This window comes from Solanum stenotomum, chromosome 7 (genome assembly GCF_019186545.1).
Source record: "Solanum stenotomum isolate F172 chromosome 7, ASM1918654v1, whole genome shotgun sequence".
NCBI lineage: Eukaryota > Viridiplantae > Streptophyta > Magnoliopsida > Solanales > Solanaceae > Solanum > Solanum stenotomum.
In genome coordinates, this window is record NC_064288.1 from 36,955,875 (window position 1) to 36,982,930 (window position 27,056).

The following is a 27,056-nucleotide window of genomic DNA, read 5'->3' on the forward strand; positions in this document are numbered from 1 at the left end:
GCGCGCTTAAATCGCGCCTTTGACTACACTGATGTAGTTACCTCCATTGTTTCCTTGAATGCATCTATCCGGCGATACAATCTCCCAAACAGTTGAGTAGAAGAGAATGACATTGGCTAAGAAGGCACTCTATCCTTTGCAATCCTTAGTGTGGTTTGGGGAATGTTATTGATTGAGACTATATGAGTTTTCTTAGGGAAATGTTATACAGATATCGCCAACCTGATGGAAGTTTTTTTTTTCCTGATAATTATGAGTGTTTCTTGACTATGTTGTCTTTTCGGTCATATGGTTCCTAACTTGTTTTCTATGAGAAGCAATGTTGTGAAAAGCGAGCGCCTCATCTCTTAAAGCGGTGAAGCGAAGTGAGGGTATAGCGCTTCTTCCGTGTGAAGCAAAGTGATGTTGAAGAAGTGACCGTTTTCGGGGAAATGTGAAGCGAGCGTGAAGTCTTGAAGCCTCGGAGCGATTTTTTTTTTACTTTTCTGTAAAAAGTAGTCTTTCCAAAAGAAAAGTAGGTATGATTTTTGCTTGTTGTGTCTCTGCTAGTTTTTGTTGTTTCTTCTTCAAACTTGAGGTAGGTCTCCTTCTTTCTTTCTTCTTATTTTATCTTCTTCTGCGCTACTTTTCTGCTAGGGTATCATTTCTTTGCTGCCGTTCTTTGTTCTTTTTCTTCTTGATTTCGCTGTTGTGGCTGCATCTTCTTTGCCGCTTGCCACCATTGCTGCTGGGTCTTTTATAATGATTTAGTTTTCTTTCAGTTTGTTTCATAGTAAAAATATTAGCTTATTTAATATTTCTTTAATAGTATTTACATAGGTACTTTTTCAGTTTGTTTGAGAGTAAAAATCAATTATTTAGATACTTTGTAATATTATTTAAATAAATACTTTTTTTCAGTTGGTTTAATAGTACAAAATCAGTTTATTTGAATACTTATTTAATAGTTAACTAACTACTTTTCAGTTTTATTAATAGTAAAAAAATCAGTTTATTTAATAATCCTTAGTATTATTTATGTAAATACTGTTTTTTCGCCAAGGATCTATCGGAAACAACCTCTCTACCTTCACAAGGAGGGGTAAGGCTGCATACGTGTCACTCTCCCCAGACCCCACTTGGGGGATTACACTGGTTATGCTGCTATTGTTGTACTTCTTTCAGTTTGCTTAAGAGTAAATATCAGTTTATTTATTATATACTTTTTAAATAAATACTTTTTTTCAGTTGGTTTGATATTATAAAATCAGTTTATGTAAAGAATTTTTAATAGTATTTTATTAATACTCTTAAGTTTGTTTAATGGTAAAAAATTAGTTTATTTAATAGTATTTTTATTTCTCTTTTTTCTTATTATTAGTTTCAGTTTCAAATTTAGTTTTGAGGATCTAAACAATTTGGTTTCGATTTAGCCCGTCCTGTGGAAAATTATTTGTTACTTGTTAGATGAAAAGATTTGCAAATAGATACTCCCTCCGTCCCATTTTATATGAGGTACTTTGACTCGGCACAAAGTTTAGGAAAGGAAGGAAGACTTTTAAAATTTGTGGTCTAAAATGAATGATAGAAATTTGTGTGGTTGTAAATCATTTCATTAAGGGTAAAATGGACATTTTATAGTTAAATTGTTACTTAATATAGAAATGTGTCATTCTTTTTGGGACTGACTAAAAAGGAAAGTAAGTCATATAAATTGGGACAGAGGGAGTATTATTTTGTTTAGTTAGTCATTTTATTTATTTGTGCAAAGCTAATTTTTCCTTCTCTAAAGATCATGCTTCACTTTAATGAAGCAAGTTCTTTGCTTCACACTTCAAGTGAGGCAGGCACTTGTCGCTTTTTTGTGCTTCACGCTTCCAGAAATACTGATGAGAAGGTAAAGATGTACTTGGATCTATTTATGACATTGGTGGTTGTTTCGGAAATCACACCAAGGACATGACGTCCCATGGAGCTAAATAGAGATTTGGGAGCATTGTCAGCCGGATCATTGACAATTTTTATGGACTATGTTGCTACAACAGTACTTAGTTGCGATCTCTGTTTACTCCTAGCCTAATTATATTGTCAAATGGGTCAAGAGAAGCCCTTGAATTTTTTCTGTCATTTATTGTAGCTAGGTTAAAAGGTTTAGGACGAGAGGGAGTTGCTCGGATGGTAAACACCCCTCACTTCCAACCCGAAGGTTGCGAGTTCGAGTCACCAAGGGAGCAAAAAGGGTGGGAGGGGTTAAAAGAAAGGTACAAGGTTTAGCATAACGTGAATGAGAATTTCAATACCAAAGAACGTACAAAATCTAGTGAACATTAGTACTGAATTTCTTTAGCACTGGTTATGTGGCCACTTTGGATTCCATATCTATTCATGAGATCTAATATTTTTTATGAGAACAATTGAAGCGACAAAATCAACTTGTAGTTCAATTTCGAGGATCACCGCTTGCAAAGGAGTATGCTAAGAGGATCACTCCTAATGAAGAACCTTTCAAGTCCTAGAGATGTTATGGAATTTTTAGAATAATCATTCCTGCATGTTAGACTAGCTACTACTCATGGATAGTAATATTCAATGTGGCTTGATGAAATATGGTATATTTGCAGAGTCTGATATTATAATCATTATAGCAGTTGTTGGAGTAGCAACGTGGAGGCTTAAGATGGATAATGGCTCGTCTGACATTTTAGTACCAGAGTCGAGTTGTAAGAGGAGCATGTTTTTTTTTTTTTTTTAAATTGGTAAATTCTTCAGCATTAAGGCAATGCTGGTCACCTCCAAAAAGTTTACAAAAAAAGGAAAGGAGAGATACTTACAAGGAGCCTATAAAATCCACTAATTGGATTCCCTCTTCCATACTCTGGTTCTTTTCACCAAAAACCTAGTGAAGTAATAACTTTCCACTTAATCTTCAAAATAGAGGATTCTGTTCCTTCAAAGATCCTCCGGTTCCTCTCCTTCCAAATGGTCCACCAGATGCAGGTTGGGACTATCCTTCACTATCTTTTTTGGTTTTTGCTTCCTCCTCTTCTGATCCAACAGCTAAGCAAGTATGCAGTATGTTCAGGCATGATCAAGTTGATTCCAGCAATGGAAGTGAACATAGCCCAAACTTGTGTCGTTACTTTGCAATGCATGAAAAAGTGTTTGTTGGTTTCTAGTGCCTCCTTGCAGAGGAGGCATCTAGATGCTATGATGGACCCTCTTTTTTGCAATGCCTCATGTGTCAAGCATGCTTTCCTAGCTACTAGCCAAGTGAAGCATTTCACTTTATTAGGAGCCACACTCTTCCATATAGTATTCCAAGGTCCAGTTGACCTGCCTGCAGCTACACTCAGTCCCCTTTTGTATACCCTGTTAACCGTGAAAATTCCATCATTGTGGTGCCTCCAAATGAGTTTGTCTGCGTCTGTATTAGTGCCTGGGAAGTTTCTTATTAGTGTTAGAAAATCTACTACCCATGGTATTTCCCAATCATTTAGGGGTCTTCTGAAAGTCAGATTCCACCCTTGAGGGGACCACATTTCTTGTATACTGCATCCAGTATTCAAGCTTATTGAAAACAGTCCAGGAAAAAGGGAATGAAGTGTGCCATGACCACTCCAGTCCTCTTCCCAAAAAAGTACCTTGTCTCCCCTACCAACTCTGACTTTAGTGTTTAGCTTGAGAGTTTTTTTTTTTGATAATGGTAACTGTATATTCACACCGAAAGACCCATAAGGTAAAAACTGATGGGTTGGGGTTTACAAACTCAGGGGTATCATCAAGACCAAAAACTAGACATGAGACTTTACAATTGTCCTATGAAATCGACTAAACTATCTATCTCCCACACTAAATCTTGTTTACACCAAAAAAACAACAGACTAAGTCTCTTCATCTTGATATTCTGGAAACTGCTGGCTAGTGTTTTGAATGGCGAGTGCCATTCGCCAAAGGCGCTATGGCGAGGCGAGGCGAGCCTGTCACGCTATTTCACAGTGAGGCGAGGCGAGATCAATTAGGCGACGTAAGGCGACATAATGGCGATCTGAATGGCGGCGCCTTTTTGTTTTAAAATTTTTAAAAAGATTTGACTTAATAATATTAGTCAAAATTAGGGTTTTTTTCCAATTTCCATACTTGGGGTCAGTCACGTTTCTTCTCCTCAACCTCGCGATCTCTTCTTCTCCTTCAGTCGCGCGAATTGAAAGGTGTGGCCTCTTTTCTTTCTTCTTCTTTTCAGTTCTCTTCTTCTTCTTCTTCTCTTCTTTTCTTCGTTTCTTCTCTTCAGTCCTTTTCTTCTCTTATTTTCTTCTTTTCTTCTCTTCAATTTCATGTGAAGTGAATCTGAAATTCTGAAATCTGAACTGCCTTCTCAAAAAAAATGATTTTGAGATACAAGGATACGAGGAGGAAGAAGATGAGGAGCAATATAATGATGTAGAGGATGTTGATCTTCAAGAGTTGAATAGTTTTGAAGAAGAATAGACTTTTAGAGTTCTAGTATTGTCTTTTGAATTATTGGGTCTTTAAAGTTCTAGACTTTTAGTATCTACTATTAGTTTTTGAATTGAAATATTTGCTAATATATGTTATTGCTATTGAGATTTTGGATATTTATATATGCAATTAAATATTTTTAATTTTTGGTATTAATTGGCGCCTCAATTCAAAAAGGCGAGCGCCTCGCCTCTTGGCAAGGCAGACCCTTGTCACCTCTTGCCGTCCAAAACACTGCTGCTGGCTATTCCATCATGACCTCTTTCATTTCTTTCTCTCCATAATGTCCACCAAATACATGCTGGAATGCTCCTACACCAGTCTTCTTGTGACCCTCTTCTCCCCACTCCTTCCCAATTTTTCAGCCAATCAAAGGAGGTTCTGGGCATCACCCAATTTATGCCTAGTATACAAAAGAGCATGTTCCACAGATTTAAAGTTGTTCGGCAGTGCAAGAACAAGTGACTATTTATCTCTGCCTCTTTCTCACACATAAAACACCTTGAGCAAATCTGTATACCTCTTCTCTGTAGTACTTCACGGGTTAAACAAGCTCTCCTGATCACCAACCAGATGTAGCATGAGACTTTGAGAGGGATTTTACTCTTCCAGACCAGTTTTCAAGGCCAGATAGTTGTCGTTGTGCGACTGTAATTCAGTCTCCAGTAGCATAATTTCACAGTAAAGGACCCCTTGTTGTGCAATTTCCAGACTGGCAAATCAGGACCTGCATTTACTCCTGGGAAAACATTTAGGACCTGCAGCAATTCAGCCACTCTGTTTATCTCCCAGTCATTTAAGGCCCTCCTAAAAATCAAGTTCCACCCTTAAGGACTCCATACTTGTGCCACTTTGTCCATCTGTTGCAAGCTCAAAATATACATATCTAGGAAGGTAGTCTTCAGGTTTTCTTCCACAATCCACAATTCATTCCAGAAACTAGTCTTTTCCCCATTACCAATTTTGTACTTCAGATTATTATTGAAAGAAAGCCACAATCTTCTAATTGTTTTCCATAGGAACACCTAAATGTACCAGTCACCTCCTTAGTAATCCAACTATTCAGGAGCCCATATTTATGTGAAATTAATCTCCTCCAAAGTGCCATATCTTCACAACAAAATCTCCACAACCATTTTTGTAGTAAACTTTCGTTGTGTGCACGTAACTTCTTTATGCCTAGACCACCCTGCTTTTTGCTAAGGATCACCATATCCCATTTGACTAGATTGTACCCCTTCTTCTCTTTGTTGCCTTGCCATAGAAATACTCTTCCTGCGTTGTTAATTTTTTTCTCTATGCTGACTGGTAGAGGGAACAAACTCATCATATAGGTAGGTTGGCCATCCATGACTGATTTTATAAGGGTTAGTCTGCCGCCCAAAGACAGATATTGACTTTTCCGTTTTGCTAGTTTTTTCTCACTTCTCTCCAGAATCTCATTCCACACTTCCAGCTCCTTATTCTTTGCTCCGAGAGGCATACCTAGGTATTTAGTAGGTAGGGAAGCCACTTGACACCCTAGGTTCTCTGCTAGGATCTGCATATGAGGCACTTGGTTGACTGGGTTGCGACAACTTTTATGCCAGTTAACATGGAGCCCAGAAACGCCTTCAAAAATGGTTAGGATAGGTCTCAAATGCCTTATTTGTGTAACTTCAGCTTCACAAAAAACTAGGGAATCATCTGCATAAAGTAAATGAGATATCGATATCTCCATTGCATTGCCCATATTTCTGTTAGCACAGAAGCCTCTAATCCATCCGTTCTCCCTTGCTCTCCTGATCATAAAGTTTAGGCCCTCCATTGCTAGGATGAACAAAAAAGGTGACATGGGGTTGCCTTATCTCAGGCCTCACCGTGATTGGAAAAAGCCTTCTAGACTGTCATTGATTATGAGTGAAGATTTCACAGTGGAGATACAAAAACTGATCCAGTTAATCCATTTGTTGCCAAACCCCATATCTCTCAATATTTTGAGAAGGAAAGCCCAATTTATGTGGTCATATGCCTTCTCGATGTCAAGCTTGCAAAGCACTCCTGGTACATTCTGCTTCACCCAGAGTCTACCTACTCATTTGCCAGAAGGATTGCATTCATGATCTGTCTACCCTTCCGGAAGGCCATTTGGTGTTCATCAACCAGAGTCCCCATAACCTTCTTCATTCTCTCAGTAATGGGCTTGGCTATAATTTTGTAGACTCCACCAATTAGACTTATTGGTCTGAAGTATTTCAACTTTTCTGCTCCCTTCTTCTTAGGAATAAGTGCTATAAACGTAGCATTGAAAGACTTCTCAAAAAACTCATTTTGATGGAAATTGTGTATTGTCTTCATCATGTCCTCTTTCAAGGTCCCCCAACATTCCTTGAAGAAACACATTGTAAAGTCGTCTGGATCCAGAGCTTTGTCACCATCACACTGTTTGATAGTACCCAATACCTCAGCTTCAGTGAATGGCCTTTGCAGCCACTCTTGATCTTCCTGGGAGATTCTAGGACAGTTAGCAATCTCAAAAGCAGGCCTCCAGCCTTCTACAAGACTGCCTAGCCTCTTGTCCAGCGTTCATTGTTCCTGTTCTTAATGCTGAAGCCTCTTATCCAGTTGTTTGTTGCTGCCCTTCTCATCAGACTGCCTAGCCCTTCCATAGCTATGATGAACAGGAAAGGGGACAAGGGATCCCCTTGTCACAAACCTCTTTCAGCTGGAAAAAAACCTGCAGGTTCTCCATTTTGATAAATGGAGAACCTAGTAGTTTTGATAAAGAATTCTATCTATTTAATCCACCTTCTCCCGAATCCCATTTACCTGAGAGTGTTCAACAAGAAACTCCAGTTCAGGTGGTCAAAGGCCTTTTCTATATCTAATTTGCACATAACTCCAGGCACATCTCCTCTAATCCTATTGTCAATGCACTCACTAGAAATAAGAGCAGCATCCAATATTTGTCTCCCTTTGATGAAAGTCACCTGGTGGTTGCTTACAACTCTGCTTATTATCTTCTTTAATCTCTCAGCCAACACCTTTGCTATGATTTTGTAGATCCCGGAGATTAGAATGATGGGTCTGAAATCTCTTAGATCATTTACCCCAACCCTCGTAGGAATCAAAGCTACAAAAGTGGCATTGAAGCTCTTCTCAAACTTGTGATGAGAGTGAAATCTGTGGAATGTCTGCATCAGTTCTTCCTTTATTGTTTCCCAGAAAGCTTGAAAGAAAGCCATGGTATATAGCACACATGAAATCTATGGAATGTCTGCATCTTGACCAGGTGCTTTTTCTGCAGCACACATCTTTATCCCTGCCAGTATCTCTTCTTCCTCAAAAACTCCCTCAAGGTGGTTTCTTTCTTCTGTTGAAATGCCTTGTACTTCATTAAGATTCAAATAAGGTCTCCAATTTTCTGATTCTTTGTAGAGATCTTGATAAAAATCCACAATGGAGCCCTTGATAGCCACAGGATCACTAGATAGTTCTCCATTGATCAACAGGGAATCTATAGTGTTGAGTCTTTTATGTGCAGTGGTCATTCTGTGAAAGAACTTAGTGTTTTATCACCACATTTGATCCAATGGACTCTGGATCTCTGCCTCCAAAATATTTCTTCATTTCTGGCCACTTCCTCATATTCCATGGCTAAATGAGCCTTTACCAGCCCTTCTCAAAAAAAAAAAAGAGCCTTTACCAGCTGCTTATCATCATTTAAAGGTCTGCCCTCTTGGATGGTCTCCAAGCTCCCTATTTGATCTAGGATGTGGCTTTTTCTTGCCTTCCAGTTCACCTTGGTTCTCTTTGCTCCATTCTTTGAGTTTAGCCTTTAACATGCTTAATTTTGTTGCTTGGATATAGTCAGGGGTACCAGATATAATAAAAGAACACCACCACTCTTGAACTTTTACTTTGAAGCCTTCCACATTAAGCCACCACTTTTGGAAGGACTAGAGTGTCAAGGAAACTTGGGAATGAACTCCATTGGTTTTTTCGGAAAGTGGAACTATCCTAGGAAAAGCTCGCAAGCACTTATCCCAAGACTCTTCTCTAAAGGCTCCTTCCAGGCCTTTGGAACCTCCTCCGGTGGTGTTCAACCATTTTCTTTGAAAGCCTTTTTTCCAAACTATGGAAAATCGTTTAAACTTGGTACTCTAGAGATTCTTGAAGAGATCATGGTACATAAGAAAGAATGAACCTAGAAAGGTGTTCAATTGTTTCGCAGTTGGAAAAAATGTAAGAATTGTTTCGATGTTTTTTGTTATATAAGGACTCTGCATGATGATGCTGGAAGAACTTCTATGTGGGTAAGTTAGGATAATTGTGCTTTCTGAGTAAATTGTAGGTGCATTGCTCTACAAATGCTTAAACAATTCTATTGGAATTTCTTTGTTGGATCTTTTGCGATAGGGATCTATGGATTTTCAATCACTCAAGCAAAAGATTTGATTTATCAACCCCCCCCAATTTACTATGTGAAATTCGACAAAATCAGTAATCTTCAATTTCATCAACCTTTTACTTTATATTGTTCCTTCCGGACTTAATAGCATCCAACAGGAATTTAAAGTATTGATAGCAATCACTGCTCTTGGGGGACTTCTTGTCATGCCACTCCCCAAAAAAAAGTATGAATTAACCTGACCAATCAAATAAGAATAAATAAATTTAACTTCACCAATTAGATAAGTAAAGATAAATTTATGATTAATAATTAGCAAATTTTCGGGAAAAAATCAATAATATTTCAAACTAAAATAAGTAACATTTACCACCCAATTCAGATACTAACTCCTACTTAAATCAGAATTTTAGCAACATGAGTTGAGCTTTTTTTTGGCTTCAATTTACTAAACCCAACAAATAAAGCAACAAATCAATTAACTAAACCGGACAAATGAAAACCAAGAAACTAAACTTACAGAGCTTCTCTAGGGCAATCGTAAAACCTCTCTCTAGTATTCGAATGGGTCAAAACAACGAAGTTATGAGCAATCAGTCTGCAACAACATCTCGTCGCATGACATGTTTCATGTGATAACATACGAGCTTCAAAGATTGAACTCTTGATTCTCCACTAACTCTCCAAGTCTAATTTCTCAAGAAATTTATCAACTAACATATGTAGCCTTGGAGGGTTTTTATTTCAAGGGAAAAGGACAAAAATAGTCTTATCGGAAATAGCCTCTCTACCTCCCAAGGTAGGTGTAAGGTCTGCATACTCTCTACTGTCCCCAAAACTCACGTGTAGGATTACATCGGGTATCTTGTTGTGGAAAAGGACAAAAATACCCCTTAACTATTTGAAATAGGATGTTTTTGTCCTTTGTTTAGTTTTCTGCCCAAAAGTTCCCTCATCTTTTATGGGGAGGGCATTTTTGAGCTACTTGGCTAACAAAGAGGTCACTTTTGGTCCATAAATAGTTCAAGGGCAAAATTTACCCTTTTCCCCCTAATAAATAAAGCTAGCAAATTGATATTTAGTTGTTAAGGAGTGCACCCAAAGGTGTGTCCAGTGGTCAATGAAGTGAAAGGAGAATCATGAGGTGTCCGGTTCAAATCTAATAGTGTTTTTTTAATCATTTATACATATATAAATTTTTTCTTCGTTTGCACCCCTTTAAGTCAAGGTCACACTCTAATTGTGTTTACCCTTAAATCCTAAATAGACTTTTATGCTTTTCGTCTTTGACAACACTGTAGTTGAACACATGTTAAATCACAAAATTTTACAAAGGATCTAAATGAGGAAGTAAGATGTTTTCCCTTTTCATTTTTAAAGGTCCTGACTTCCCTGAGCAGGGACTTCAATGTCTCAAAAAATGATATTGCTTAACTGTACACTCCATAAAGAATAATATTAGAATACTGTATGTGGGTAACTGCAAAAATATTGTATAGTGGTTTTGTTATAAAAGACTTTGTTCTGAAGCTGGAACACATTACGTTCCCTTCTTCAGCAAATAAATCCAGTTATTTTGGTTAGGTAGAATAGACTTTTCTTAACTGTTCCTTATTCTTTTAAGTTTTATCTATTCCTTGTGGCAGAAAAAGGAGATTGGAAAGCGAAGAAAAGATGATCATAACTCACGGAAAAATAAAGACAAAAAGGTACTACAGCTTTTGTGTTACATAGTTCTTGGCCATCTTTTACTTATTCCTTCTAAAAGATGAGGTCCTTTTCTGTCATTGACTTTATGGAGCTTTGACTGTCTGTTGTTTGTTACAGTATAAACACATATGTAGCATATCACTGTGGAGAGATTATTGCTTTCTTTTTTGTCATTTACTAGTGCAAGTATTAAGTGTGTCTTGATTGAGTGTCACTGTTGTTTGTTACTGTATAGACCCATATGCAGCCATGTCCATATCACAGTGTAGTGGTCATTGTTTTCATTTGTCATTTACTATTGCAGTATTATGCTTCATCAAAAACTAGCCAGTGTAGTGTTGATGACAGAATACTGAACTATTCTCCTTCTCCCTTAAAGGGGAAAAACTTGGATCTTTATTTGTATAGTATGGAATTTAGAAGTCCAAAACAATTGGATTATTAACTTTTTTGGTTGTTAAGCTGAATTACATTTTTTAAAGCATTCCAAGTATTGCTTCTGATATTGTGCATTCTACTTTTCTGGTGAGCAATCTGCAATTCTCTTCTATTTAGCTGTCCTGGTCATCCCATTACTGCAATTATCTCTTAGAGCACTAATTATAAACTCCATCAAATGAATTATTATCCTACTTTATACTTGTATCACAATTATATCAGTTTTTCTAGCGGGGGGGGGGGGGNGGGGGAGGAGCTCACCCCAAGGGTCTTCAATACCTTTAGATGATGTTCTGTATTATTAAAGTTTGTTGGTTCCCTATTAATATTAAAGTAAGTTAAAAGTCATTTTTATCTTCACATTTGACCCACTTCTGGTAAAAGTCTTGAACACTATAACCCTATTACCTTATTACCTATACTTTAGTGAGGTAGGTCACTGGAATTATGCAATAGAGGTCCTAGGCTTTTCTGTTTCTTTGTTTCAAATTCGTCTTTACCATGTTGCTTTGTAGAAGGCTAAGGTATCAACAAGATAATCTGTTATCTAAATGGTGTGCATATTTAGGAATAGAGGAGAAAATGGTAAAAATGGTAAGTTGATTGGAGCAGCCTGTTGAACCACTTATGTGCTACATGGTACGCTTTGTGGGTGCATAAGTAGTGGGTTTAAAGGAATGATCTTTATCATTTTCAGTCTGGACTTGGGCAATATGATCCACTTGTGCTAAGAGCTTTCCCCTGCACTGTAAGCACTAGAGAAAAAGTATGAGGGGGCATGCTTTACACAGGAGGAAAAGAGAAGGTTTCGCTTGACTTATGGTATTGTTTTGGTTAAAGAAAAACAGAAGGAAGGAAAGGAGAATGTGCAGATCAAAGGAGAGGAGGGGGTAGGAAAAAGGTAAAAGTCGTGTCTGTGTTAGTAAGGGGAGAAAAAGGAAGAAATTTGCATCATTGGAAACTAATATCCTTAATACATGTTTACCTTTTGATCATATTATAAAGCTCTGTCTTCACATTATATAGAACATTAGTAAAGGAGGTTAGCCCCCTTGCCAAATTTTGTTCAAGTTGACCCACCCAAGGAAACATGCGAAGTCAAAAGGGGAATCTTCTAATTGTTTTCTACTTAAGTGCTTCTAAGTGAGTAAAGGGTCATTTAGTTCTGGACTGGGTACAACAAATTTCAGGTATTGTAGGTCTTTCTCAAGATACCAAGTGTCAGAATGCAAAAAATATCTCTCAAAATATCATGACTAGCTGGACGGTTCTCCTCGTACCAAAAATGAAATGTAGAAATAACATTGGACTTGAGCCAAAACATAATCACCTATATTAGTGATGTTCTTCTTTTTCATCCAAATGCATAAGAATAGCACTTGAAATTCATCTCTTCTTCCAGTGAAATTATAATGCTCAAGATGTGACTCAAGTCATCCAGATCTAGACACAACTCATCTGATCATCACACAGCAAATTAAAAAAAAGATCTAAATCTCAGTAAACCAGCCATAATGAAGGAGAGAATGTTTGTATTGCTTCAGCTCTAGTGCAGAAAAGACGGCCATTAGCGCTAATTCTTTTCCTCTCCCCAAAGTTGTCACCTGTAAGGGGATCTTCTAAAGCCAAAATAAAAGATCCTTTCATCTTCCTTTGTCTTCCCAAATTATTTTCAAAGTGGAAAGACATGGACTTTGGGCCTAACTCAACCTCAAAAGTTAGCTTAGGAGAGGACGATTGTCCAAGACCATGTAAGGAGATCACAATCCCTTTTTCCATCCCATGTGGGACTCGTCAACACCCCACCTCATGCTCAGGAATGGACATCTGGAGCGTGGAAAATTTAATATGGGGCCCAACATTAGGAAACAAGAATTGGGACAGGTCTTGCTCTAATAGCATGTAAAGAAATGAACTTTGGGCCTAACTCAACCATAAATGTGCTAGCTCAAGAGGAAAGGATTGCCCAAGACCATATAACAAGACCACCATCCCTTTTTCATCCTATGTGGGACTCTTTAACACAAAGGAAAGGGTTCTTCGTCTATGCTGCTAAGGGCATGATTGTAAGACTTCAGACTATAAGCCAGTGCAATATCTTCCGACTAAGCAGGATTGTGTGCTCCTCAAGCTAATCAGTGACTAGTCTTGTAAAAAGTGAGCACTTCATCACTTTAAGTGATGAAGTGAAGCGAGATGTAGGCGCTTCGATTTCAAGGCTGTGAAGCAAAGCATTTTCACTGAAGCGACGTGAGGCTGAAGCGCTTGCTTCTTCTGTCTGAAAAAAAGATCTAATCGGAAGAAAACAGAAAAGTTGGGACTGGTTTTCAAAAAAATAAAAAATAGTTGAAGAGTATATGCAGCTCGTGGATGTACTGTTCAGCACATCTTCATCCTATTTTCTTCTTTTTTCTTTGTTCTTTCTTCTTCGATGGCTGGCAGTTTTTTCCCTTGCTTTCTTCGTCGTTGCATATATGGCTGTATAGAGCGTATTTTCCCCACATTTTTTCATCTCTTATTTCTTCTTCATCAGCTCTTATTTCTTTTGTATGTCTTTATTTTTTTTCAGTTTATTAGTTCAATTGAATTTCCATTTTCAGTCTAATAATTCAATTGAATTTGCCAATAATTAATTTCCTTATCTTAGGCGCTAGGCAGTAGCTAATCAGTTAATTTCTTTTTGGCACTAGGCAGTAGCTATTAGCTATTCCATTTTTAGTAGCTAATTAGCTATTTTATTTTTCAGTAGCGAATTAGTTAATTTCTTCTAGGCACTAGGTAGTAGCTAATTTCCTGTCATATGGAGGATTTTTGCTAACTACTTTTTCATTTTTATACTAAAACATTTGCTTACATATATTGTTTTTGTGAAAGGTTTATTTTGGTCTTTCGTTAAATTGCACTTTACTTCAATGAAGTGAACGCTTCGCTTAAAGCACGAAGCAGGGCCCTTACACTTTTTTGGGCTTCCCACTCTCAAAACCATTGGCAGTGATTAGCATAAATTGGAAAAAAAAGAAGATAATGGATTCCACCTGCCAGTCTTGTGCTATCCCTCTAAAAATAGGAGCGGAAGTGACAAGTGTATTTAAGATACAAATTCAGTTGTACATATAAATATTTTTTTAGAATGGTAAAAGTAGTTGCACAATTCTATTTTCATGGGAGGCTATTTTGAATTGATTTTTTTTTTTTGAAATACAAGTTTTGCATGATAAGAAAGTGATAATAGAGCTTTAGTCCTTAACTCCTCCCAGACTAATATCTCACTGAAGGCTCTCTCATCCACTGCTCTCCTTGCTGAAGAAGGCCTTCTTTGCTACCTATCCTTCAACTTTAATCAAATTTCTCCTTTTCATGTTTGATCGATACTTGATATGTAAAGGAACTTAGGGCACAAATAATTGTACACAGAAACACACACACACTCTCTCTCGCACACACAACTATGTTTGCAAACATGTACTACTGAATTCTTTTTTGCTCTCAGGAAAATGCTATTATGTACTATATACCTTGCATCTGTAGGCACATAGAAACTATCAGTAACATGAGAACCCTTTAGCATGAAAACACATGGCTGAATGGATTACTATGTTGATGTTGGTCTGAAACAGTTCAAAATTAAAATTGAGCTTATAAAATTGTGGTAGTGTGTCAAAGAAATATCAAAACCAATAGTAGAAGGTATTATAGTTTATATTATTGGGAGAAATGGTTGGGGTGGATTAGTTTTTGCATCAGGACTGTCAGGTATTCTATTCTGGTGAATGTGAACCAGTTGTTATTTCCCATCAGGGAGGGGTCAGGGGTCTTAGACAGGGAGATCCTCTATCTCCTTTTCTTTTTGTTTTGGTAATGGAAGATTTTGATAGTGTGATGAGCAGATCATTCAAAACAATGAGATTAGAGACTTCCAAATAGGAGGTGCTACGGGGTAAACTAAGTAAATATGCCACTTTGTTTATGTTAATGATACAATTAATTTTGTGAACCTACCGAGGAACAGATAAATTACATCAGATTGCTACTACTGTTTTTTGAAGCCCCTTCAGGTTTGAAGATAAATTGGATGAAGAACAGTTTGTTCACAGTCAAGGAGGTGCTCAACATCCAGAGTTGGTAGACATACTTGGCTGCAATGTAGATCATTTGCCTACAGTTTACTTGGGCATGCCACTTGACAATAAACATAAAGAGATAGTGATATGGGATGGCATAACAGGGAAGGCAGAAAAGAGATTGATAGTGTGGAAGACTCAATATCTATTATTAGGAGGAATATTCATTCTTATAAACTCAGATCTAGACTCTCTTCCCACTTATGTTATGTCTCTTTTCCTTCTATCTCTGAAGGTTGTGAAGAAGCTGGACAAACTCAGAAGGGATTTTCTTTGCATGGATGCAAGGAGAATAAAGATTACAATCTGGTGAAATGTAACAATGAACAATAGGTACTTGGGAGGATTGGACATCAAAAACCTAAGGAGACAAAATGACAGCCTCTTGATGAAATGGCTAGCATATTGGAAGATACTTATATACTTTTTCTTTACAAGGAATGTTTTCGTTAATAATGGGAGAAACTCACGTATACAAGAGGTATACCAAAAATTGAGAACCTACAAGGCTGAATAGATTTTTGTAAAAGACACCCATCCTTCAACATAGATCGCAATCTCATGGGTGCACCTAAAAGGTATTGAAAAGATAAAGAGGCTACCCTTCAAATGTACAAAATCATGCTTCATACGCATATATACTTGTGGTGCAAGTTTTCACATCTACAAGTAAAATTTAAGTTGGCAGACTTCATTTTCGGTGCCGCATCCATGTCAACAGGGACGTGGGTGTGTGTGTGATTCATACCCGATCATGTCAACTAGTTTTGGCTATTTTGACCAAATTCGAAGGAAAAATTGTGGACAGATCCAAGATTTGTGTGATCAAAAACAAAAGTTAAGGTGCGGTAAAAAAACAAGAAATTTTTGTTAGTAGAAGATAATGCTCTCAGGCACTCTGTGCCTCCCCGAGATAACTCTCTTCCCTACTTCCTAGGGGGGGGGGAGGGTCTTTCTTTCCGGTGAGTTTTGGCCAGAATCTGATTTCAGTCCTTGTCTTTTTCGTTGAACTATTACCAACGTGATAGTTTAGTTCTCTTAGATTCAGTCCGTTAATTTCTGGTCCTTATCAATGGGGGAAAATAGGATTTATTTCAATGCTGGCTTCAAATCATATGATATTACTAGATGGAGATCTGAAGGAACAGTGCGGTATGAATGGGTTGAAAGGAGCAGAAAAATGATGAGAAGATCCTCCATGAGCAACAAAATCATGGAATGGATTTGCTTGACCCTCAGAGAAGCATCCAGTGATCAGAGAAAGTCAATTAGGAGATGGAAAACTGCAAAAAGAGAGGCGGAACACTTTTACACCAGAAAATACAACGAACATGGGAGATTTATGACTATCATATCCATTAATAATGGGGGGAGATCTGTCCTTGTTATTCCTGAGCTTGCCATGAATGCAGGGTGGTACGACATAGCTCTTGTGAGAAATATATAATATATGAGAAAAATATTATTGAATTGTGTATCTAAATTGTTACATTGAGACCCTATTTATGGACACTACATTGGAATCCTTTTCCAACTAGGATTCCTATTCTTATTCCTATTCCTATTCTAAGTAGGAAATACTTATTTCTATTCTAACACTCCCCTCAAGCTGGTGCATACAAATCATATGTACCTAGCTTGTTGCAGATGTAATTAATATGAGGACGTGTGAGGGACCTGGTGAAGATATCTGCAAGCTGATCATTTGACTTCACAAATTTCGTAACAATATCTCCCGAGAGTATCTTTTCTCTAACAAAGTGACAGTCAATCTCAATGTGCTTAGTCCTTTCATGAAACACTGGATTTGATGCGATATGAAGAGCCGCTTGATTATCACACACAAGTTCCATCTGATCAATTTTGCCAAATTTTAGTTCTCCTAGCAACTGTTTGATCCAAACTAGCTCACAAGTTGCTGTCGCCATTGCTCGATATTCTAATTCTGCACTAGATCGAGCAACCACATTTTGTTTCTTACTCTTCCACGACACGAAATTACCTCCTACTAAAACACAATATCCGGATGTCGAACATCTGTTAGAGGGTGATCTTGCTCAATCAACGTCTGTATATCCAATGATATGCTCATGGCTTTGATCCTCAAAGAGTAGTCCTTTACCTGGAGCTGACTTTATATATCGCAGAATACAAACAATTGCTTCCCAATGGCTATCATAAGGGGAAGTCATAAACTGACTTACAACACTCACATGAAAAGAGATGTCAGGTCTAGTCACTGTGAGATAATTCAACTTTCCAATAAGCCGTCTATACCTTTCAGGATTACTAAGTGGCTCCCCTGTCCTGGAAGGAGTTTAACATTCGGATCCATAGGAGTGTCAATAGGTCTACATCCCATCATTCCTGTCTCCCCAAGAATGTCTAAGGCATACTTGCATCGAGAAATAACAATACTTGATCTAGACTAAGCAACCTCAATACTAGAAAATACTTTAATCTGCCAAGGTCTTTAGTCTGGAAGTGCTTAAAGAGATGTTGCTTCAAATCGGTGATACCATCTTGATCATTACCGGTGATAACAATATCATCAATGTAAACAACCAAATAGATACATCGACTTGGTGCAGAATGTTGATAAAACACAGAGTGATCAACTCCACTACGAGTCATGCCAAACTCCTGAATTACTGTGCTGAACTTCCCAAACCAAGCTCGAGGAGACTATTTCAGACCATAGAGTGACCTACGCAATCGACATACAAGGCTACTAGACTCTCCCTGAGCAACAAAACCAGGTGGTTGCTCCATATAGACTTCTTCCTCAAGATCACCATGCAGAAAAACATTCTTAATGTCCAACTGATGAAGAGCCCAATGACGAACGACAGCCATAGATAGAAAAAGACGAACAGATGCTATTTTAGCCACAGGAGCAAAAGTGTCACTATAATCTAGCCCAAATATCTGAGTATACCCTTTGACAACAAGGCGAGCCTTAAGTCGATCAACCTGACCGTCTGAACTAATTTTGACTGCATAAACCCAACGACAACCAACAGTAGATTTACCTACAGGAAGGGAGACAAGCTCCCAAGTACCACTCTTATGTAAAGCAGACATCTCATCAACCATAGCCTGCCTCCATCCAGAATGAGAAAGTGCTTCACCTTTAGTCTTAGGAATGGATATAGTGGACAAAGACGACACAAAGGCATAATGGGGTGATGATAGACGATGATAACTTAAGAAGGTATAATGTGGGTTAGTATTTCGAGTGGATCATATACCTTTTTGAAGTGCAAGCGGTTGGCTAGGAGGAGGCAAGTCCGCAGTAGGAGCAGGGTCTGACGCATGACATGAATCACAAGGCCTTTACTATCTTACCTCTTCAAATTCCTTAACAGCACGCTTCGTTATAGATTCCCTAGATCTAATTCACAAACGTCAAAAAATTTCTCAAAAAATATGATTAGAAAAGCCCTCACGCGCCGGTGCGTGAGCCCGATCTTGCCGGAAACTACCACCTCCGATCGGCGCGTGAGAGCGCGTGGGGTGTTGTTTTCCGGTGGTTCTGGCTGGGATTTGGTCGCGGGAGCTTTCCGAGCCTCGTGGTGGTGTTGGTTTCGCACAACACCCATAAAAAGAAAAAAGAATAACAAAATCAGACCCAACAGTCACCGGAATTCGACATAGACATTCGGTGACTTGTTTGTTCTCACCAATGCTCTGATACCATGTGAGAAATATATGAGAAAAATATTATTGAATTGTGTATCTAAATTGTTACATTGAGACCCTATTTATAGACACTACATTGGAATCCTTTTCAAACTAGGATTCCTATTCTTATTCCTATTCCTATTACTATTCTAAGTAGGAAATACTTATTTCTATTCTAACAGCTCTCAAGATTGAACGCTTCATTAAATGCCCCAAAAGTTTGGAAAAGGCAGGTCCACCAAGAGTTTCTGAAGCTTCGTACCCCCTACGCTAGATCTGTAAAGGATAGTAAATGGCTGTCAAAATCCATCAGAGAGGCAGAGACAAACAGCTTGGAGGAAAATATTGAAGTACTATCTCAAATGGAAAGTCATGAGAATGGGCTATTGAAGAGATGTCTAGTGGGACATCTGGAAGGGGGAAATAAGGAGAAACGTACACTGTCAGAGGTCAGACGATGGTCATCCTTGTTATGGAAAAAGGCGTTCGGTGTTAACATTTATGAGATGTATGGAAGAAAGTTTCTCTTTGAATTCCCCAACAGGAACATGGCAGAACAGACCTTACAAGGGCAATGGAATTGGAAGAACCAAAGGTTCAACCTGGAATGGTGGTTTCCGTTGGTAGGTTGCACCCCCAACAATATCCCGACAAAGGAAACATGGGTTAGAATCATTGGTATCCCTCTCCATCTTTGGTCAAGTCAAGTGTTCCAAGAAATTGGAAACCTTTGTGGAGGATGGCTTGCTACAGAGGAGGAGACAGAACTGAAGAATCATATGATGTGGGCGAGAATCTTGGTAGAAAATGATGGAAGAAACATACCCAAAGAAGTCTCCGTCTCCAGGTATGGGGTCGTTTACCATTTCCCAATATGGGCGGAGAGTCACGTGAGAGTTGAAATGTTGCCGGAAATTGGGAAAGGTGTTCCTGGAGAAGAAAACAAGAGAAGTACAATCCCCTCCTTTACCCAGAGGTTCATAGGCTGCAAAGTCTGCAAAAAAGGTACTCAATCCCTTATTTCAAGGGATTTCCCAGCTGGAGAACATGTGGGTGGATCCTGGCTCACAGCTGACAATGAAGAAAGAAGAGAAGCATGTGAGAGGCACATGCCTCATTTAAATGAGGGGGAAATATTGGGCCTCCATCAGCAGCCCAATACAAGGAAAAGAGTTTCCAGAAAACTTGGGCCTGATTACTCAAGCCAAGTGATTTTCAATGATATTTTAGGAAAAGACGCAGAAGATGAAAGTTCTAATATATCTCTTGATTTTGTTGAATCATGACACTGTCGAGAAACAGAAAATACACACATGCAGCTGGAAAACCAGATTATTCATGAGGAAAAGGAGATGGCAAACATGGTGGGAGAAACAATAATCGAATCACTGCACCACTTGATTGAAATAGAAGAGAATGATACGAACATGATTGATACAGAAGTGGAGGACATCAGAACTTCAAAAACAGGAAACCAAAGATCGATCACTGAAGTGGGGGAGTGGGAGATAGAAGAGGCAGAACCACTACACACTCGACAACAAGAAGTGGTCAGAAATAAAGAAAGGGAGACCTCAGTATGGGTACAACAAAACTTAATCAAGCTGGGGAAGGTTCTGGGGGCTGATTTCCAGGGTCATGAAGAAGAGGCCCTTGAACTGCTATTACAAGTGGATAGTGCGAGACAAGCAAGAAGAATGAAACCAGAAACAGTGTGCAAGAAAACAAGACTTTTGAGGTTCCCAAGAATTGAAAAGCCTAGTGAATTTTGATGTTAAGTTCAAAAATAGTGGGAATAGGAGTAAGGGGAGAAATCTGACTATATGTAATAAATGAAATTCAAGTTAGTCACATGGAATGTGAGGGGACTGAATGATAGGGACAAAAGAAGATTGGTTAAGAGTGTGATGAAGGGGTGGAATGCAGATATCATTTGTCTGCAAGAAACCAAATTAGAGGGGAATATGGAAGAAAAAGTTGGAAATCTAGGGAGGTAGATGGATCAAATATGCAGGTTTGGAGGTTAGTGGAACTAGAGGGGGAATTTTAATGTTATGAGACAATAGGGCCTGGAAAGGCGACATTGTGGAAACTGATATGTACACTTTGACTTGTAAATTTGAGTCTCAATTGTATAACTACTCTTGCCATATCACAGGGGTGTATGCCCCTATTTGTTATATAGAAAGAAGGTCTGTTTGGGTGGAATTGGGGGCTATAAGGGGAATAATAGAAGGACCTTGGGCTGTATGTGGTGATTTTAATGTAGTAAGGTTCATCTCAGAGAAAAGAAATTGTGAGAGAAGAACCAGAGGCATGAAAGAATTTTCAGATGTTATTGAAGACCTACAGCTAGAAGACAACAATTACACGTGGTTCAAAGGGGGACAATCTCGAGGCAGCCTCTTGAATTGATAGAATTTTGATATCAGAAGAGTGGGATGACAGCTTCAATAACATAAGGCAAAATGTTCTACAGAGACTCATATCAGACCATAGTCCTGTAGCATTACAAGGGGGTGTATGGAACAAAAAGAAGAAGCACTTTAAGTTTGAAAATTGGTGGCTTGGCACAGAAGGGTTCACTGATAGAATCAGTAGCTGGTGGCATTCTTTTAACTTCTCCGGGAGACCTGACTTTATTCTTGCTTGAAAACTTAAGGCTCTAAAAACCAAACTTAAGGATTGGAGCATGAGTGAACAAGGGAATCGAGTATCAAAAAGTAGAGTTCTTCTTAAAAAACTATCTGAGTTGATGAGATCATGAAGGGCAGAGGATTATCAGAATGGGAGATTTCAAGCAAGAACTCAACTTTACTAGAATATGAGGAGTTACTAAAAAATGAGGAAATCTCATGGAGGCAAAAATCCAGATCACTATGGCTCAAAGAAGGGGATAGGAACACCAAGTTCTTCCACAAAATGGCCAATGCTCACAAAAGATACAATAACATCGATCAACTGGTAATAGAAGGGGAACTGTCTCAGGATCCTTCAAGAATAGAAGGGCAAATTGTAAAGTTTTACAAGAAGTTGTACACTGAAACAAACAGTTGGAGACCTGCATTCAGGAACAACAATTGCCCCACACTTAATGGTGAGGAAAAAATGCATTTACAAAGAAATTTTGAGGAAAGTGAGGTTCTAAACTGTTTGAAGATGTGTGCAATCGATAAAGCCCCTAGCCCTGATGGTTTCACTATGGGATTCTTCCTTAAATGTTGGGAGGTGGTGAAGGGTGATATCATGGAAGCTTTTCAAAACTTCTATGATTAGGAAGTTTTTGAAAAGAGTTTGAATGCCACCTTCATAACCTTGATTCCTAAGAAGAAAGGTGCCAAAGAATTGAAAGACTTCAGGCCTATTAGCTTGATTGGAAGTATCTACAAACTGTTCGCCAAAGTTCTCACAGAGAGAATGAAAGGGGTCATGGCCAAACTAGTGGATTCTCAGCAAATGGCTTTCATCAAAGCTAGACAAATCATGAATGCGGTATTAATTGCTAAGGAGACTGTGGACTCTAGACAGAAACAAAAGAAGCCAGGAATCTTGTGTAAGCTTGACATGGAGAAGGCATATGATCATGTAAATTGGGAATACTTGTTGAATACTCTGGAGAGGATGGGTTTTGGAAGGAAGTGGATCCAGTGGATCAAACAATGCATCTCCACAGTGAGGTTTTCAGTCCTCATTAATGGATCCCCTACTGGATTCTTCAGTGCACAAAGGGGACTCAGACAAGGAGACCCCCTATCTCCTTTTCTGTTTTCAATTTTTATGGAGGGTCTGAATAGCATGATCAAAACTGCAAAGTTGAGGGGTTGGTTGAGTGGTTTTGAGGTTGGCAGAAATGGAGATAACAGTATGGAAGTGACTCATCTGCAATATGCAGATGATACCCTTATTCTATGTGATGCTGAAGAAGGACAACTCAAGATTTTAAGGGTGATTTTGGTGCTTTTTGAGGGGTTCTGAGGTCTGCACATCAATTGGAGGAAAAGCTATTTGTACCCTATCAATGAAGTGCAAAACATGGAGTATCTAAATGCAATATTGGGAGGGGAAATAGGTGTTTTGCCAACAACATATTTAGGGATGCCTCTGGGAGACAATTCTCAGTCTTATGAGATTTGGAACAAGGTGGTAGAAAAGTGTGAGATGAAGTTAGCAAGGTGGAAATCACAATATTTGTCCAGAGACGGGGGACTTACTTTGATAAATTCTGTCCTTGATGCCCTCCCAACTTATATGATGTCAGTGTTTCCAATTCCTCAGACAGTCATTGACAGATTGGACAAAATCAGAAGAAAGTTTTTGTGGCAGGGAAATAATGAGAAAAAGAGTTATAACCTGGTTAAATGGGATGTTGTTATAGTGGGTAAGAGACCAGGGGGATTGGGTATTAAGAACTTGATCAGAGCAAGCCTCTCAGAATGAAATGGTTGTGGAGGTTTTGCAATGAAAATCAAGCCTACTGGAAGGAAGTCATTAGTGCAAAGTATGAAGGGGAAGATTACTGGACGACCAAAACTGTTACTACACCTTATGGAGTAAGTGTATGAAGGTCCATTAGATCCTTGTGGGATGAATTTAAAAAAATACAAGGATCAAAGTGGCAAATGGGGAAAGAACTGACTTCTGGAGGGATGTATGGCATGAGGCTGGCAGGCTGGAAACAGAGTTTCCAGATATTAGTACCTTAGTGTCACACCAGCACAAGTCCATACTTGATCACTGGTCTCCTCAAGGGTGGAACTTCATTTTTAGAAGACACTTAAATGATTGGGAGATTCAGAGAGTTGCTGATTTTTACAACACCATTGGTCCACTCAACGGATTGGAGGGTGGTCAGGATACTTTATGGTGGAAGGGCAACAAAAAAAGTATTTTCAAGGTGAATTGTGCTTATAACTAGTTGAACAACTCCTACCAGTTGACAAGTAACTGGCCTTGGAAAGGAATCTGGAAATCCAAAATACCCCTCAAAGTATCATGTTTTGTGTGGTTATTGGCTAAGGAAGCAGTTCTGACCCAAGACAACCTAATGAAGAGAGGGATTCCATTGTGCTCAATGTGCCTATTTTGTGGGGAAACTGCTGAGACAGTTAACCATCTTTTTCTACACTGTAGAGTAACTAGCCAGCTGTGGAGACTGTTCCTAAATCTCAAGGGCATGTCATGGGTAATGCCAAGCAAGATCACTGAAGCCATTCAGAGTTGGGAAGAAGCTGGAATACAGTCTAAGAGCAGAGAGAGATGGAGAATTGTCCCTGCTAGCATTTGGTGGGCAATATGGAAGGAGAGGAATTCCAGATGTTTTGGTAGTATAGAAAAGAGCATGCAAAAAGTCAAGCTTAATTGCTTGTTGCTACTGTGTTTTTGGTGTAATCAATTATACTCAAATGACACTATCTCCCTAATTGATGTACTAGACTCCATTTAGGTTCAGATAGCTGGATTTGATGATCTTATTGTAAATATGGCTCAGTACTGCCTATGTACTGGTTGTAGTAATATACAAAGTTACATGTTTTATGCAGAGGATATTCCTAGTATTTTAGAGTTCTTATGACCTCCATAGGAGTTCTTTTCTTTTAGCAACTTTTGGATGTAAGTATTACTAGAATACTCCTTATGTACTCTTTGTTTATAATACAAGTTACCTTTCTCAAAAAAAAAAGTTAAGGTGAAATTGAAGAAAATGGAATACCTTGGTATGTATAAATTCCTATTGTCACTCCCTTTCCTTTTATCTCCTTCCAAGATTCTCCTCTGGATCAGTATGTTCTCCTCAAGTTCTCCAACATAATATCTCATAATTTTGGTTTTATAACTCTATTTTTAGATAATTCAATTAATTTTTGTTGAATCCTTGCACCCGTATTCATACATGGATTCGTATCTCTAAAAGAGGGGCCGACCTCTAGATCTGCACCCGCATCAGACACCCACACTCAAATTTGAGCAACTTAGAATAAATTTATAAAGATATGACACCTTAGCGTAACTCAATCCCCAAAACTTACTCATGATGGGAGGATTGACTGAGTCCATATAAGCAGACCACCGGTTCACTCCCCAATCAGTGTGAGACTTTAACCTACTTTAACATTCCTTTCATGCCCAGGCCCAATTGGAGCTTGGACTAGGAGCCCAAATGGGAATTGATTTTATTATGATACCATGTAAAATTAGGCTCTGGGCCTAGCTCATACTCTAAAAGCTAGCTCAAAGAAATGAGGATTGCCCAAGCCTTATAAGGAGACCACCAATGTGGGACTTTATTCATTCTTTAACACCTCACCTCACGTCCAAGGCTGGACATTTCAAGCATGGACAATTTAAATTGGGGGCCCAACATCGGGTGAGATGGGTCTTGATCTGAAATGGCACCTGAGCCTAACTCACCCCAAAAAGCTAGCTCATGAGGAAGGATTTCCCAATTCCATATAAGAAGATCACCGGTCATTCCCCAACCAATGTGGGACTTAAACCACCCTAACAAAAATTATGGCCTTTACTCTTTGATTTGCAGGTTGTAAGTTTTGATGATTGAGAAAAAATGGAGGGCTCGTTCCAATTTTGTCGTTCTTGATACACAAAACTCTGCTTCAGTGCTTGTTAGAGCTACTCACCCTTATTTAAGCCGTCATTTGGTTGAATGGCCCAAAATCTGGGGGTTATAAAATCTTGCAGTCTTAATTTCTTAGGGAAAAAATGACACACTTTTATCTAAGTTCTGATTGAATGTCTAATGGTTTATGCGCCTTCTTGGACTGCTATGCATCTATGGTTTATTTCAATACCAGATTCATAAGTCCTCATTGAATGCTAAGGGCTTGTGCACATCTTTGAACTGGTGCCATGATTTCTTTCAAGTCCAGATTCTTTTGGACAGCTTAGTGGATGTTAATTGAGATATTTGCTCAAGTTACTTGTGGATCATCCATTTTTTTTCAAACTGAGGAAAAAAATTTATAAGCAATTGAGCTACGACTTCTTACAGAAAATTATGCTTATTTGGCAGCATTTTAATGATTCTCCTGTTTGGTACTTTTGTCGAATAATAACACTTCTTTGTCATACTTCCCTTGTTTTTTGATTGTAGGAAAAGGTCACTGATTCTATGCCAAAATCTTCTCATGTGGCTAATCGTGCAAATGGTCCTCCCTATGCTCAATCTGTTATGTCAATGGACAGTGATGACGGAATTTCCTACAAAGGTTGCTCCTTATTCACTCTTTTGAGTTTACATTTAAAAAGTCTAGTGAAATTTGAGAACAAGATATCAAAAGAACCATGTTGGGAGTCTTGCTTTTGTGTGCGAGTCTAGATAGACATGCCTGGAATTGAATGTAGAGGAAAGTTTATGTAATTGGAAAGATGAAATGGATAGGGAATATGATTAGCACATCACCTTATGCCTGCTTCATGCCTAATCTGAGAGCATAATTTGTGGCATTAGTTGTGCATGACGGCTTGGTGAATATACAAAGGCCTTTAGACATTAGAATTCAACTTCTCTTTCTTTCCATAAGGTATGCTTTTATTGAGATTTCCCTGAGATTACACTTGTTCTCGGATACGTCTGTTGAAAATAAGCACATAAAGTAAATGCTCAAAGCTAGAACAGTTGAGATGCAAAACTCAATAAGCTCAATCATCTAATTTTCATTTGTTTTCATAGTGAAGTGTGAATCTCTATTGACATGTCTGATTATCTGCCAATTTAGTATTTCTGAAAGTTGACATTTATCAAGTACTTTGAACTCCAAGACCTAGGGCTAGGAGAATCCTCTAAACTTCTGTTGTGCTAATCTATAGGATTTAACAACGATAATCAAATTGTTCTCACATGGATTAAACAGCGGGAATCTATTTTCTGATAGTGAAAAGCTTAAACTAGATCTCCTTTAAGTGCTACCGTCCTCCATTCTTATTTTTAATAGTAACTCCATAACTGTACTCTTCATGCAGAATTAAGTGTTGTTACTAGAGACTTTGTCCCTCCTTCCTTCTAACTTCTTTTTTTGAGAATTTAACTTGTGTGTTTTGAAAAGCCAAGTCATGATTTTCAGAAGTTTATTACATTGGAAATAATCAGGAATGCTGCTTATCACTTTGGAAGAACTAGTCCCTCAGTGATTGCGTAGAAGATTTCATTTAGTGTGGAGAATAATAAGAAAAGTATTTTCTCTATTCTTATTGAAATTCGATATGCAGTAAAGAGGAATGTA

At 38.4% G+C, this 27,056-nt stretch overlaps 2 protein-coding genes across 3 annotated transcripts in view; one reads left to right on the plus strand and one right to left on the minus strand.

Moving 5' to 3' along the window:
• Nucleotides 1–27,056, minus strand: part of LOC125871925 (GPN-loop GTPase 3) — a 246,858-nt gene that overhangs the window by 141,977 nt on the left and 77,825 nt on the right. The gene's annotated exons all lie outside the window — the stretch shown is intronic.
• LOC125871928 (uncharacterized) overlaps nucleotides 1–27,056 on the plus strand; it is a 39,156-nt gene that overhangs the window by 5,771 nt on the left and 6,329 nt on the right. The window contains exons 3-4 of the mRNA XM_049552650.1: nucleotides 10,513–10,575; nucleotides 25,928–26,042. Of these exons, the coding sequence (XP_049408607.1) occupies nucleotides 10,513–10,575; nucleotides 25,928–26,042 (178 nt within the window). The remainder of the gene's footprint in view (nucleotides 1–10,512; nucleotides 10,576–25,927; nucleotides 26,043–27,056) is intronic.